The sequence below is a fragment of the Acromyrmex echinatior genome, chromosome 12 (genome assembly GCF_024713525.1).
Source record: "Acromyrmex echinatior isolate Ae372 chromosome 12, ASM2471352v2, whole genome shotgun sequence".
Classification (NCBI taxonomy): domain Eukaryota; kingdom Metazoa; phylum Arthropoda; class Insecta; order Hymenoptera; family Formicidae; genus Acromyrmex; species Acromyrmex echinatior.
In genome coordinates this window covers 8,956,572-8,974,157 of record NC_141863.1, presented here as the reverse complement: position 1 = coordinate 8,974,157, position 17,586 = coordinate 8,956,572, and the positions used below count along the sequence as shown (strand labels likewise).

At 29.3% G+C, this 17,586-nt stretch overlaps 1 protein-coding gene across 1 annotated transcript in view; it reads left to right on the top strand.

Moving 5' to 3' along the window:
* Positions 1 to 4,250: 4,250 nt before the first annotated feature.
* The window catches only part of Tspan6 (tetraspanin 6), a 53,148-nt gene continuing 39,812 nt past the window's right edge, over positions 4,251 to 17,586 (top strand). Inside the window, exon 1 of the mRNA XM_087411604.1 lies at positions 4,251 to 4,539. Coding sequence (XP_087267730.1) covers positions 4,480 to 4,539 — 60 coding nt within the window. The 5' untranslated portion in view covers positions 4,251 to 4,479. The remainder of the gene's footprint in view (positions 4,540 to 17,586) is intronic.

Sequence of the window (17,586 nt, the reverse complement as noted above, 5' to 3'; positions counted from 1 at the left end):
TTAAATATTAAGACATTACATATTTTTGGTCTTTGTATTAGATCTTCTTCAGATATAAAAATTCGCAAAGATTTTAACATTTTGAGAGGAGCACTCTTCATGTAGAGCCCTTTCACAACAAACATTATCGTGTATTAAAATTAATTATAAATTATTATAAATATTAATTTCTATTTTGGATATTTATATTATTGTCTATATTTATAATTATTAATAAGTATTAATAATTATTAATATCTATAATTATTTATATTAATATCTATTATCTATTATTATTATTAATTATAATTATTATAATTATTAATAATCTATAATTATTTATGATTATAAATAATGAGTAACATTTATTTTATACAATTGTATTGTAAATATATTTCAATATAAAGAATTTAAAAAATAAGATTAAGTAAAATTACTTTTGTAGATAAAAAATACCAAGTTGTATATCTGGGTGCTCTAACCGCATTAAAAATGATTCTTTCTGCATTACGAACAATTTTATTAACAACTTCATTAACAACTTTACTAACAACTTTATTAACTTCCGTCCTTATTGCATTACGACACATTAATTGCATTTCAAAATTTATTGCTGACGCTGAAAAACAATAGCTTAGTCTTTTTAGTTGAATTTTTTGCATGATTCAACTTTTCACTTTTTTCATACAATACGAAGAGAAAAAGAAGAAAGATGGATTGAGAAATTGATGAATGCGAGAAATGCAAAAAATTCGATTAAAAATAAGCCTAAGGCTAATTCTATAATGTGTTTTTTGTTTCCTGTTTCTTGCTGTTTGTCTCTGTTTGTCTCTTGCCTTTTTGGTCAATAAGACAAGAGACAAACAGCAAGAAACAGAAAATAAAAAGCACATTGTAGAATTAGTCTTATAGTTCACGTGTGTACTATAGATTTTTTAATAATGGTAGTGAATTTTAGGACAACACAATCAGTGTATATTACATACATTGCATCATTGAACCTTTGCCAAAAGATATATTTTTCAATTTTTTAGGAAATATACATACATCGATCATTACTTTTGTGATACTATTATTCCGATTACAATGTATTTCAATTCTAATTTTCCTCCCGTTTGCGCTGAGTAAGCAAAGTTCCGTATTGGTGCTGCCATTGTGAGGGCACAAGTCACGTGCACCAATCATGCGGAATCCCGAATGTCCAGACTCTCTTCTTTTAGGGACACTAGTCGTGTTACAAGCAACTTACCGTTTTGTTTATTTAAACCGAAATTTGTGGACATAGCGAAGAATACAACCAAAAAATCATGGACATTACTGACCGGATCATGGACATTGATTACGTAATTCAATGTCGACTACATTTTGTGGGCATAGAAGCGTTTCAAAATAAAGTAATAATAGAGTAATAGTATATGAAGCGTTAATTTCAAAATGCAAGCTTCAGATTGGCTGTCGCAACAAACTTGCGATCAGCTTGCAACTAATATAGAACCAGCTTAAAGTAACAGTTAAATCTCGGACCGCTCTCAAGCTTCTCTCTGTTAAAACTCATATTTTTTTTTCATTGAATCAACTGCCTTTAGTGAACAGCACTTTTTTTATCAATTGTAGCATCTTTTTTATAGGTTTTTAAAAAATAGAATTTGGTTCAAAATATAGATCAAATAGATAGAGCGGTCAAAGTTATGGACTCTGCACAATAAAAGGAACAGGGAAAAGAGGATAAGAATTTTAACCTATCAGAAACTATGTATTCCACAATACATAATTTCTGATAGGTTGAAATTTTTATTCTCTGTTTCTTTTATTATGCTGAGCCCCTAACTGAATGGGTGCATTTAGTATTACTGAGCGTTCAGTGAGCGGTCATAGTACTGAATGCACCCAATGAGAGCCGCGCTTTTTTCCAGAATTGTCCTGTCATTGACTGTCGCTAGTTAATGATAGCGACAATCATCGATAAGACGTTTAAGCCGATTCTACATTAGTTGCAAGTTGATTGCAAGTTTGTTGCGACAGCCAATATGAAGCGTTGCATTTTAAAATGCAAACTTCAGATTGGCTGTCGCAACAAATTTGCGATCGGCTTGTAACTAATGTAGAATCGGCTTTAGAGAATCGCTATCCCGCTATTACTGTTGTAATACTGAATGCACCTATTGGTTCATGACATCTTAAGATTGTACTTAAGGCTCCTGACTAGTCGCGGCGACTATGTTAGAATCGTGACCAGCTTTCAGCCATTTGTCGTAACACACACAATGCATGTGCCTAACGCTGATTGGTTACTCCATTAGGTGTTCTTACTGTTAGAAGAAGACAACGTTAAAGAAAGAAAAGATTAAGATGAGGAATTGCGTTATATAGATACCCCCAGTAGGACACTAAATGGTGACTTTCGGTTAATTGATGCTACTCTCTTTGTATCTACTCTAACAGGAAATGCTATATACTGCCAGGTTCGCTGAACGGAATAACTTGCAATATTTTGTCGCCATATTGAGCATACATATATTGGATCATTTAAAAAGTATCCGCGGTTTTTTGTCACTAGATGTGTATTGATGGTCATATATCTAGTGACAAAGTACCGCGGATACTTTTTAGATGACCCAATATGTATAGTCACATTTAATTATGTTAGTGAATTATATTAAGTATAGAAGTGAGTTTAATCTATTTAGTAAAGTTCAATAGAATTTCTGTTAATAATTTTGCAATATATTGTTTAAAGTAAGTATAATTTAATTACATTTTATTTATAATTGAATGATATAATTTTGATGAAAATTACCTTTAACATAAACTTTAATATTAAAGTTTAATTTAACCTCAGTTTTTATAATCTAAAATTGCTTGCATGTGAAATGAATATAAATATTTAGTTACTAATGTATTCTATTATATAATCTAATATATAATATAATCTATTATATAATCTATTATATAATCTAATATCTAATCAGAATGGGTATATTTTCTAAGTATGTACATTTGAACATTATAACAAATTGTTAGCAATTTGGGGTCAAATTGAAAGCAAACTCGATCAGATTTTGTCTACAAAATAGCTATCAGTGGCCTAATTTACACTGAGGGTTCGATCTTAGTCGGAATATAAGAACCAACCAATTGCAGTCGAGCATTCCCTTGTATTCGACTGTAACAGGGGAATGCTTAACTCGGTTGGTTCTTGCATTCTGACCCGGATTGAACTCTCGGTGTAAACTAAGCTTGCGCATTTGGCTATGGATTTGCCGACGAAGCTTGCTGACAGATTCAATTGTACACAGAGTTTGTATTATTGACATTGTCATTATCAAATTGCTGTCAGAAATATGACAAAGCCTGCTAAACATGTTATGGAAACTGGTTAGTGATGTATAACTTTCCCATCATGGCTACAGTCCATTTGATGCTACAATGCTTCGAAGCATTTTTTGATTGGTCAGTTAGTTAGTAAAATTCTTTCTTCCGATTGGCCAATCAAACGCTTCAAAGCATGTAGCGCCAAGTGGACCACATCCCATGTATTTTTTTACTAGCTGTTATCCGCAATATGGCGACAAAATGTTGCAAGTTATTTCGTTCAGCGAACTTGGCAGTATACCTTGGTAAAAAAATTTCGCTGAAATGAATTAATCCATGTTTTGGAACATTTCAGCGAAATTGTTAAAAATTTATGAAAATTTCACTGAAAGTGAATTTTTCAGCTAACATACATACATACATAAAAAATCGTTGAAATTGAATTGAAATTATTCTGAAATTTCTCCGAAATTTTTGTTGAAATTTTTCTGAAATTTTGCTAAAAATCGCTGAACTCAAACTGAAATTTTTCCACCAGGGAAACGGAACATTTTTCATGATCACTTCCAATCCATATTAGTTAGGCCTCCTTATTCTTACTTCTACTGGAGTTATAACAATAATATAATACCACATTTTTATGACTCAAATTTCTATACATTTAACATTTAAAAAGTTAGCCTAAGGCTCTGTTCACAATAGAAGGTATAAGAAATTAGGAATAAAGAAAAATGATTTTAACCTGAAATTTTAATCAGAAATCAAAAAGATACAAATCGGAATACACGATATCTGATAGATTGAAATCATTATTCCTTATTCTTAATTCCTTATTCCTGCTAATGTGCACAGCCCCTAAAAGAGTTGACTCGTCACTCTCTGAAGTATTCTGAATTATTCTGAAGCGCTCTAGTCACTCTACTGCGAATTGCGAATCGTCTTCGGTCAACTTCGGCCGAATTCGTGCGGCCGCCGTCATTCTGATATTACTGGCGCTTGCTGGCGCTGCGTGAAGCGTCGCTTGAATAGTTGAATGTAATTTTAGTTGGAACCGCACAGTTAAACCGTATAGCCACCGATTGCTTTGTTGTGTGTGCGTGTCACGTGTGATTCCGTTCCAGCTTCTCGTCCTCGCTCAGAGCGGTTTCTTTATATCGCGGCATATTTCGTATCACAAGACCGATCAAAATGGGCTGTGGAATGGGAATGATCAAGTATCTGCTCTTCATATTTAATTTCATTTTTGTGGTAAGTAAAGCGAAACCGACGCGCGTGCGACGATAACAACGCCGTAAAGCCCATTCTGCAATATATTGCAGCGTAGTTGTAAGTTGTAAGAATTAATCGATTACAGTTGAATGTATGAGACAAATATTCGACTGTGCTTGGTCAATTTTTACAATTAAAAACACTACGCTTATACATATATATATATATATATATACATACAGATATGTATAATATTATAGATGATGGTTTTAACGTCCTTTTTTTTTCTTCTTTTTCGAAGAACTAGTTCTGAACTAGTTCTGAACTACCCAGCAAACGAGAATGGATTAAAATGGATTGAAATTTTTTTCTAACCGAACGCGTATTTTAAATAGCGAATACTTTTTTCTTTATTTAATTGAATTCAATTTGATTCGATTAGATGCAATTATTGGATTAAAAAAATTACATTTCCTGTTTTCCAAAATTTTGAATTGAACAGTATTCACAATGCACAGAAAAAGCATTTTTAGATTGAAAGGCATAGAGATGTACTCCATGCAATTCCTATAAATGAATAAAAATGCATTCAGAATTGAAAAGCATTCATTTTAACATTTGTGAATCAATATTTCTGAAAATCTGAATTCATTTCAATTCATTTCAGTGCAATTTGTTATAGAGTGAAGATTGTTGATTTGTTACAGACTGCACCTGTCTCACTCTAACTTACTGCTTCAATGTATAAAGTCAGAACTTGGTGTGGAAAAAGAACAGGCTTCTTGTCGCTAAAAAAGAACATATCTCTTCCCAGTCAGAAATGATAATGAAATCGATTCGACGTCGATCGACATCGAATTATCGATTCCATTATCATTTCTGATTGGATTACCGCGTTGAAAAACGCGGAAACGCGATTAGATTAAAATCATGGCCCTACCGGACATGTAGATGCTCTACTAAACTAATCGCTCTCCGCCTTTATCGCAAGCTGAAAATAATTTAAGGCGGCCGCATTGTTTGTGGCTAATTGGCTATAAGAAACCAGAAACGGCCTCGATTGGTTTCGAATGTTCCTATTACAGTCGTCTGCAATTCAGGATGCAGATCTCTCGCTCGATCGAATTGCCGAAGTTAACACGTACAGATTTTGAATCAACAGATTAAGTAATCAATTCACTCTACAAAATATCGATGTAGATACTATTAGTTCAATACCATTAGTGTAATACTAAAAAAACATCTTGGGTAGCATAGTGTCGTCGATTTTCGATAACTATTAATTATATTCATTGATGAAATTGACTAATTTGACGTCCTGTCATCGTAAAAATGATAAGTAGATTTATCGCTGCATGCCACATAACGTACGTCATATAAACCGACGTTATAAATACTTACGTCATTATTTTCATGTTTTAACGGAATAAATGAATGACGTTATTAATTTATTCATTAATAACGTTACTAGTACATATCATCATTTCGAATTAATCGATCATTTATCCGACATCAATAAGTATATGATGTTGTAAATACGTCGTAGAATGGATAAATAAATGACGTCATTATATCTTGAATAGATACGTAACCTGATAATTTAAAATGACTAAGAGTGCTATTTCATTTCAACTATTGACGTGAAAATATTATTTACGTTACCTGGAATCATCGTGGGATTTAGCAACACGATAGATTTTTTTATCAACACCATTATAAATCTACATCATGTTATTAAGAAGGTTATTAAGGTCGAAAAATCAAAATGCTTCGATCTATCCAAAAATTATTTAAAATAATACGAAACTAATACTGTATTAAAATTTCAAACCGATTGACTGTGTAATTTTTAAAAAGAAAGAGCTAAAGTTAGAGTTTTATGCATGATGTCATATGCATTGAATGATTGATATATTACATAATTAAACTTATTTTTAAAATGCTTCGATTCATATAAAAAACATATAAATAGTTAGAACAAATCTTTTTTTATAAAAATTGCAAAAATTTTAACTTTAATCATCGTGTAATTTATTTGTATACAAAAAGCTGATGAAAACACTATTTGAGTGTCTAAAGAAATGTACGCGGAAAACTTGGCAACGCTGTTGACTTCCGACGTTAAATTATGGCTTGCTTCATCCTTCATGACACATGTGTGAGGATTGAATATATATGTGCTCGCTTATAACTTATTGTTATGTTTTTAAGTGTAAAACACTTATATAATATAATATTTTAACCTCAACTGTCAAATAGTGTGCAATTCGAGTAGGAATGCCAACCTTATTTTCAATGAAGAAAGAGGCAGAATGCAATGTTGCCAAGTTATCGATAATCATTGAACATAAAATATGAAATTATTTGCATTTTCTAATAATAGAATATTAATATTATGATTCATAATTACTTGCATTTTTTAATAATATAGAATATTAATGTTATGATTCATAATTAAAAATTAGCAATCCATGTTATCATTTAATTTTAATAAATCATAAATTAGCCTTTCTTATTATTAAAAGATTTTCATATATTAGGTTGGTATTATCAATGTAGAATAATAGCGTACTCTCCTCATCACCTACCTCACAAGTGATCGATCGTACATCTTTAATCGTTTCTTTTCATTTACACCTTTTCGAATAATTCCCACTTGTGACTTGTCATAACTCAGTTGGATGCGCGTTTCCTTTTGCAATCTGACAAGTGAAATTCAACTGAGTTTTTATTTACAATCACGAGATTGAGACTATGTGTTTTAGTGAGTCTCGTAAACTCACTTTAAAAGTGAGATTATACTGATATTTATTAGTGTTCCAAATGTCTCTCATCCTGTTTTTCGATTTTATTATTCTTAACGACAGTATCATTACATTATCGTTAGACATTATACATGATTGCAATCAAGGATGCGTAATAACTAATTAAAATGTTAAAAGTTAAAAAAAAAGTTAAAAAGTTAATAACTTTACATTAACTTAGTTAATTTTAAATACATTAATTTTTAACTTAATTTAGTTACTTTAAAATTTTAATTTATTAACTTTTTTTAAATTAAAAATGTTTCCATCTCTCTTAATGCTAATATTTTTTTTCTATAAAGTCAAACATTAGAGAATTAATTTAGAAAAAGTTCAATGATTTTATGGTGAGAGATCTATAATAAGAGTTACACCATACAGTAATTAGTTTTTATTGATTCGTTAAGTTTTGTCAATTCCCGCTTATATTTAAATCACACTAATTTTAGGTACCATAAATGTTATATTTCAGCAACATAAATATGAAATGAGCCTTAGATGAAGAATTGTTATAGAACAGTATTACACATCCATTCATTTTCTAAATTTTTACGTATATTTTTGTGACAAATATCTATATAGTCGTAAACATGAGCAGTCGTTTCAAAAGTTAAAGAAAATTAGATAAAGATTAAAGAAAGAGAAATAATGCAAACATATATTCTTCTCTCTCGCAAGATTTTGACAAAAACGCCTTATGATGTGATTCTTATTATGTACAAATAATTTACATATGAATGTAAAATTAAATTTACCTAATAATCTATATTTGCAAGTGTTATTTAAAGTAAAGAAAATTTTAAGAAAAATTAGGACATTCTGATCTCAAAAATAATTTAATAAAATTAACTTTTTTTTCAAACTTAAGTTAATTCAATCTTAACTTAACTTTTATTAAGTTAATTCTTTATTCCTTCTTTTAACTTAATTTTATTAATTTTATAAACCACTAACTATAACTTAATTTAGTTTTAAAAAAACATTAACTCACCCAACCCTGATTGCAATGTATTATATAATGATACCCGAATTGCCGCTAAAAGTTATAGATAAAAGTAAAAACCATCGAGATATACATATATTAATTGACACGACACGAAATCGGTCCTCATGGGGTATGTGAAGTTAGCACCCCAACTATAATATAATACTCAGGAGTTCTGATTAGAGTTCCCGTTTCCTTTTAACGAGACGAAGCGTACTCTATATTTTTTAATGCAAGATTCATCTAGTAACAATTTTTAAATATTTTTTAAAAAAATTTTTGGAAAAAATCCTGATGCATAAAAAAAAATGCTCTAGGTATTCACGAAATGAAGCTATGAGCCACTCAGAACTATTCGATCTCGATTTTCGAGCACTCCATTTTTTAAAAATTATTTAAAAATAATTATTAAGCTCTCTTGTTATAAATTGTATAGAACTCTTTGTCTCGTCAAAAGGAAATGGGAACTCTAATCAGAACTCCTGAGTACTATAGTTGGGGTGCTAACTTGACATACCCGTCCTCGTGCCTTCATCTTTGATGAGATAGATTCTCCGTTGTTTCCTTCAAGGAATGACCCGATAGAAGCTGATTTTTTTTTCTTTAGAAAGTGCTTTCTACCTTGTTCGTCTTACATCTGGATTGTTTCTTTTTTTAGCGTGATTATAATATTCCTGTACACGTCACACGTGTACATGTGTTATGTTATTTTTCTATCTCGAAATAATACTTAATTCAACCGCGTGTTCTCGGTGTATATACATAGTGGCTCTTGGCGGAATTTGCTCACCGACTCTGTTCCGCGAATTCGTCGGCGGGGCTAGTGGATTACTCAACTTCGCGCGCTGTTGTCCTTGAAACATGTATACAAACGTTCTGGCCGCGTAATCGCCTGCGTGACCGTTCCAATTTTCCTTCGTTCTCTATCGGGACGACTATTAGTATTTTTTTTTAAACGTTTCCTCTGTTTCTGGAACAGTTAAGATAAAGTCATACGATCAGTTGGGATGGAAAAATAACAGTGAGATCACGCCAAAATTCTTTGCTTTTATTTTTACAACTCTTAAAAATGACCTAAATTCGAAATTGTGATTGAAACGTCTGTAATTGCCAATTATTATTAATATAATAATGCACACAAATTTTACACACCGTCGTGTCGGCTTATTTTTTCATTTATTTCATTTATTTTAAGGACGTATTGGAGACATTTCAACATGATCACAAAATTCTGAAAAAATGACAGATTATTCTCAATAATATAAACAATAAGTATATTACGTGGCCTGAAAGAAAGATGTTGATTACTAAGGCCTTGGTCGTCTCTAAAGGCTTAGGACGGAATATCGCTATAGAGATCCGGATTCTCGACTCCTGGTCGAGGTAATATTTTTCGCAATAAATAAATTTATTTATACAGATTTTTAGTATATTAAGATTTCTTCAACAAATGTCTTATTGAGTATCAGAGGATATTTAATGTAGGCAAACAACAAGGATATAATGATTCACTGCTTGCTGGAAAATATTCAGAATTTAATTGTGATATTATTTCAGTAGTTCGGCTCTCTCTGCATTAAGTTTGAAAAAATTAATTCGATGCGCAGTTCAAATTACTATAAATATAGTATATATAAATTCGTATCGAATTATTTAAAGATCCAGCTTCGACCGTTATTTCCTTTTCTAGGCTTTTATTTCTTATTTCCTATTGATTGTGTTTTCACATGTACGGTCCAATAAGATTCTTATTGTTAATGTGTTTGTAAATATTTGTATTAATTTGAAAACTTGGGACGTCCTTCAACAAGGAAAAATTATTTTAGCTCACTTATAACAATTATTAATTGAAATATTTAAATAAGTAGTAGAGTGCGTCACCAATATTCGCACTTGGACGTAACCTTACAAAGTGCACAATAAACTGTTCTTATAATTTCTGACAAAAATAAGATGTTATTAACATAAAGATCAATTTAAATTAGTTGTATATATATATATATATAGTGTATTTTGTTATCAAATATCAATTTAAAAATTAATTTGCTAACGATTCGTCACCATTTTGCCAAATCGTAGACCCAAACTTTTTTAATAAATTTTTTTTCATACATAAATATTTTATATATTGGATGAGTGTAAAAATTCGTGCCCGATTTATTATTCAAAGTTCAAACAGTTGCAATTTTGTTAAAAATAAATGAAATTTAAATTTAAAAAAGGGATTTAAAGTTTGAAATTTCTACTTTCGAATTACTATATTCGATTACTATATTTTTTTAATTTTTGTGAGTTTTGTAATTTTTACATATAAAAAATTATAAGTTGAAACAAAACGGAAAATTTTTTCTTCACTTTGTGAGCCTATCATATGTCCAAGAAAAATTTGTAAAAATTTTTGAATTTCTAATGTAAGATCTTAAAGTTTTCTCTAAAATCGTTTTCTAAAATGTTCTTATGATTTTTTTGTTACTGAATTGCGAACAAAATTTTTTAAATAAGAAGAATATTTTGACTTTGATTGCTCATAACTTTGTCAAAACCAATTTAAACAAACAGATTCTTAAATTCTTTCAGATAGAATAAGATTTAGATTTTATTTTATTTTTAATAAAAATAGCAGCTCTTTGAATTTTAAATAATAAATTAGGTACGAATTTTTGCAATCACCCAATACTTGGTATCTATTTTTTTTTTATTATAATTAATCAACAAATACAGGAGTTCTTTTTACAATAATTATTTTCATTTGTAAGTGTTAAAATGAATAACAAATATTATTTTTCATGTGATACTGAAACTCCGATCATTGTTATTGGAACATTTACCTTGGCTTCCATAAAAGATTTTAAACTTTTGTACATTCACAAAATTGTAATTATATATAAAAAGGAAAAATCATATAATCTTAATTTAAAAAAAAAAAAATTTTTTTTAAATTTTTAAATTTTTGTTTCTTAAACTTATTTTGTTAATAATTTTTTAATGAATAATGAGCGATGGCTGAAGGTGAGGATTATGACTTTGCCAACATATGTCATTGAAATCGGTGAGATCATCAATTTTCTAAAGTTTTACTGAAAAAACATGCCTTGAATTTGACGAATAAGAGCTTTGCAAGTATGACCGACGATTCTTAGTTTCTTATATTTAATTAAATCATACAGCATGCTAATTAACTTAATGTAACTTATGTATGTATACTATAAAGAGATTCGCGTTAGACAAGAGCTTACAGTTCCACGTGTTTGCACGATTTTTAGTTGCACTGTTGAATCAATTCCAATAATATTTAATTACTTGTCTAATGGCAACGTCTCTTCATTCACGTCTTTTCATTCGATGATATATTCTAAGGCACGTGAAACACGCATTATAAATAGCGATATTATATTAGAGTTCGAGCGAGAGATATGTGTATGCTGGATTAGTTTTTAGTACACGCATATACGTGTATATAAATATATGGCACTAGCGACTGACTCATAATGATAACAAAAAGCCAAGGCTGACAATTACAAGAGCTATATAATGTGTCATACGTTTCTCCACGTGTATTGCCTGCAATATCATTGTTCTTCAATTGCAAATATCGATTCGTGTATCATTAATTGACTAGATAGTAAGTACGGCAAATTAATTAGAGCAATCACGATGTTGTAACAAAGCAGATTACAATAATAATACACTTGATTTGAAAAAAAGTCATTGATTGAAATATGATTCTATTGTGTAGGAAAACGTACTTATCTCTCACGCTATTCTTATTCATTAATTTGTTATTGACGCATGTACTTCTACGTTTACTTGGCAATTAATAAAGTCATCAATAGTTGCAACCCTCGTTATTGCAATCAATCGCAATTACGTCGCATGCAGGTTTATCCTCTTATCTTTCACCCTTTTGACTTTTAAAAGTCCACGATATCGAGACTCGGTTCAATAATACAAAACGCGAATGAAGATAAAATTTTGTTGAGGGCAGACAATAAACGTGGAAAAGAGGGAATACGTACTGAAGTATATATTTAGGAATATATATATATAGTAGATAGTTGTGAATTAGCCTATTTATCTTTCATCTATAGTTGTCAGTAACTGTTTAACATGACGTTTAAACATTGAAAAACTTTTAAAGACCCGCATAATAATGTTTATACGCTATCGCAACACTTTTTTACGAAGAACATACTTCGATCCAAGAAAAAAAAACCGATCGTAATTTTTTTTTAGCGACTAATTATTAATTAACATAATACTCAGTGAAAATTGTTATTCGATATATTTCTGCGAAGATGAATATCACGAACAGTTGAGCGATTGCTGCTTCCTCTTGTTCTTCTTTTTTACGATTTTTCTTGCTTATTGTGACTGGCAACAATGTCGTTCCTTACAATTTCCAAGGTCTCTGGTCATCTTCTCTTCCCTTCTCTTCTCTTACAATACAGTCGCACATTAAATTCCGCCAAACGCTCAAAATTCGTCTTCTTGGCAGTTTGAGGATAAAGGATTGTTGCATAAGAGACTATCACATCTTTCGAATAGTTTCTTCTTCGTCTTGAAAGATGATGCATGATGGCAGAACAAGCTAATGCTAAAGTCAGTATATATTATCATAAAAATGCGTCTTCATGGAAAAGGTACTCTAAAAGAAATAATCTATAAATGATTGTGAATGTATTGCACGTAAAATCCCGTGTTGTATTCTTGGTATCACTATCTCTTCAATTTCCAGAAGAAATATAATCTTATCAGAATACTAATAATATATATCAAAAAAAAAATTTGCTAGATATATTATCTTACAAGTCAGCTATAATTCGTGTATTTCATACATTTAGCAAATTATTCAATTAGAATGCCATGCATTCGGTAGGTATATAATTATATAATACATATAGGAGAAAATGAGGGAATTGTGCGCGCTTAAGGGGAATTTATTACTATGTGATTTTTGAAAAAGTTGAAGTCAATATAAACATGGAAATACGAACTATAAATATTCTTCTATCGATATATTCGCATTCTCATATTGAACAATTTTTATCATAAAATAATAAAATTTAGTTCGTTTGTAATTGTTTGTAATAACAATAGCTTCGTTTGTAATTTCATATAATAAAAAATATAAAATTTTTTAAAAATAACTGTTACCCGCTTTTAAAATAAAAAAAAATTGTTAATATATCTTGATTCAGAATTGTTTGTAGTTATTTGTAATAATTTTCCGGTCGTTTGTAGTTGCATTTAAAAGTTACATCATTTAAAAGTTACAGTAAATTTACAATAAACCAATTACGTAACTTTGCCAATTTTTGAAATATCTTATTGTTACTACAAACTACTACAAACGAAATACTATCATTTTTTCAATAAAAAAATTTAATTTATAAAAAGTCGGGTTCACAAAGGTATGTTATGTCACATTTGAAAAATTTTAATAGTTTTTGCTCGCTGATCGATGTTTGTTGCATAATTTAATATTACCTCGTCTGTATTATTTACGTGTCTGTGACGATAAACGAGCGATCGTTTGTGCTAAAAGTAAACCGGATATCTATATATAAGTAGCCAAAATCAACAGACATACAACGGATGATTTTGTTCGACTGTATACAATGACCTGCAAGTCTCAGCAGTAGCGATAGACTGGAGAAAGAACATCTTTCTTTTGCCGCGAGATATTTTTTTATCGTTACAAAACAAAAAAGAAGAAGATAATAGAAGAATTTTTTAAAATTAGTAAAGAATAAAATTAATTGGAAAAACATGTCAGAAGTAATTTATCGTCAATATTAATTGACAAAGAAATGTCATTGATATATCGTGAAATTCTATTGAGATATGTACTTGACATTTATGTACAGTTTCCCAAAGTTCGTGATTCAAAATACTGTAGTAAGAAAGTTTTTGAAAAATTAAATAAAAAAGTTAATTATAATTATTGTTAAGCAATAATTTCTGAGATGTAAGGGCTTAAATATGACTAATTATAGATTATGTTTAGGTTTAGATGATCATTTGTGAATGCGCTGAATCTGTATTTATTTGCATTCACTAAAAGTGACTCTAGATGATTAGTAAATCTGATCAGCATTATTGAATCAGTAACTGACAGTATGTGTCAATATTTTTAGTATCTTTATAACCTTACACGATCAGTATTATTGACAATATATTCCATTTTAGTTTTAAGTACATTATCTATTGCACTGTGACGTATACTTTGACAAAGATAATCCTAATAAAGTGATGCTCGAGAATCAAAATCTAGATCACCGTTATTATTTTATGTCAATATTAATCACACAATCAGTATGATATTGTCAGTATTTATTAATACTGACAATATATTGTTAACCGTGTAGGGTCACCTTAATATTACCATATGCACGACTCATAAACATGCGGCCTTCCAAATATAGTCTATAATTATCATATTTAAACTTTTACCATTTCAAAAATTACTGCTTAAAATAAAAATTTACAAATAACTTTTTTACTTTTTCTTTCGAAAACTGTCTTACTATAGTATTTTGAGTCATGTATTTTGGGAAAACCTATACAAGTAAAAAATTCCTTGTAGTGAGATACAATTATACGTTGAATTGTTTCTATTATTATTTATCTATGAAATAATTTTCTGTTTTGCTAAGAATTTTATTGGTATTTTTTCTTTCTTTTGATATTTAAAGGATTAAAATGCCTCTGATTTCTCTGATCTATAGGTCACATTCATTTTCTGCGACTTGTTTACGAAGAGGTTATGATCAGTTCAGTCACAAATTCGTTTATGGTATTCCATATATATCTCCGTTGCGCATCTGTTATATGAAAAGGTTATATGTTTCAAGGTTGCGAATGAAAGGTAGTCGTCGATTTTACGGATATATCTTTGAGAGAGCGATCTCACCATTTTTTATATCGCTAAAACTTGTTCTAGTGAATTAATTTTTGAAAGTGCACGATTTATTTCCTTTGCACATCAGCGTTTGTTTAATCTTAGTTAATTATAATTATTTGCATGGAGACAAACTGTTTTATATTATGTTGAAACAAAATAACGTCAAAATACAGGGTGTCCCGAAAGTTTTTGCCAATCGCTTTTGTGTAGATAGAACGGACTAAACTGAAAAGTCTTGTACCATTTTGTAATTTTCGCAATAGTTAACAAGATATTAATTACTAAAAATTGCCAAATATTGGTCTTGAATAATTTTTTACTCAAATATTATCAACTTTACAGAAAAACTGCAACAGACAAAAATCATTTTTTTATCAACTTTTTAGTACTGCATTTTCTTATTTTTACCAACATGAGAAAATACGGCATTAAAAAATTCTGAAAAATTTCTGAAAAAATTCTCAGAATTTTATAGAGAAGAAAATAAATGATTTTTATCTAATATTTAGCAATATTTAGTAATTAATATCTTGTTAACTATTGCGAAAATTGCAAAATAGTAGAGGACTTTTCGACTCAGTTTAGTCCGCTCTGTCTACATAAAATTGGCAAAAACTTTCAGGACACCCTGTATATTGTATGCTCTATACAGTCCGTGCTGTTCTAAATGCTGATTTTTTTCTATTGACAATTATTATTTGGAAAAAGTAAACAGAATATTCACTACTTGCAAATTAATCGAGTACCAATACCGATTCATCATTATTTATAGAATCGCTTCATGAATATTTATCGATTAATTGATCGATCATATGTATGAATGACGCACTCTTATTTAGAGTTTTTTTTACCATATAACGAGGACGTAATATGTCGTAATATATTTGAATTCCTCTTTTATTCTAAAGTCGATTTTAGATGATCTATAATTTGTTATAACTTTTTAAGAATTCTTAGTATAGAATTAACACCAAAATTACCTTTTTGTAAAATATCACGTATTTTATACTGTTAACCGTATTGCAGCACTAAGTTTTTTTATTGTAAACATTTTTTATTTGAAATAAATTTTTTCAGTTATATTTTTACTTTTTTGATTCTTTGTAATTTACTGAGTTGGAATAAAAAAATATATATCACTTGGGCTGAAGACCTTTAAATGAGAATAAAAAGATATGTATTACGTAGATTTTATTTTTAAGAAACAAAAGTTTGTTATAGATTTAGAATATAATCTTTTGCATTCTGATTTTATTTTTTAAAAGAAGTAGTACGACAATAATATTTGAAGAAAATGTGTGTTATGTTTGTAGTTGACTCAATTTAGAGATTTCATAAATTTTTTTAAAAACATTATATATTTGAATTGAATAAAATAATAAAATTTTCTGGTATCATTTTTAAATAAAAATATAACAGATGTTTGTATGAACTTTTTAACACACACACATCTAAATTTTTACTTTTATCTAATAACTAAATTATATGTATCTAATAATTTTTTAATAATAAACAACCTAAACTACGTTTTCAGTTTGCGGCTTTAATCTTTCATCACGATGCATTCCTTTAAAAATTTTTGACACATTAATATTTTACAAGTCATTTAAGTCTAACACTACTAAATTACTGATTAATTAAATACTAATTTAGTATAACACTTGATATTAATTTTGAAACAGTTGTTTCTCTCGAATATTTTTCCGAAATGAAGTAAGCGAAATAATTTAAGAATGGCTGCGTTCTTCAAAAAAAAAAAAAGCAACTTTCTTTGATCGGATATGTCAATTCTGAAATATTGTAAGATATATTAAAATTATGCAAAATTAAATATAAATAAAAGAATTTTGCTAAATATCTAGTTTAGATGACACTTCACCGATTTTAATGTCCTTTAGATATAGTTGTAGGGAAGAGTGTCCTGAGTTATTCCCTACAAGAATCAAGTGGAGGACGGCATTGGTTTAGAAGATATAATAAACTAAAATTTCATAATAAAGTCATAATATATGATTTTTCATGCGAAGTGATTCCCATCCCATCTTCCCTGTTTCGCGCGATTTTCCAAAAAAATATGGTAAATCTCGGATAATTTTGTAACTTTAAAAAAAAATTTTTCACATTTTTGTATGAAATTTAGAATATTTTAGAATTTATATATCTAATTAAAGCCGCACAGACCTTTGCATAATACATAACGCATAGGACATAAGTGACTCAACCAATCAAAATTCTTTCTTTCCTTCTACAGAGTCTACAATAGAAATCGTAGCAGTCGTAGGGTCTTAAGTCATAAAAAATTGATCAATCATAGTTGACTATTCTTCTTATATTCGACTGTGATTGATTAATTTTCTACGACTTAAGATGCTCTTATTTATTGGACTATATAT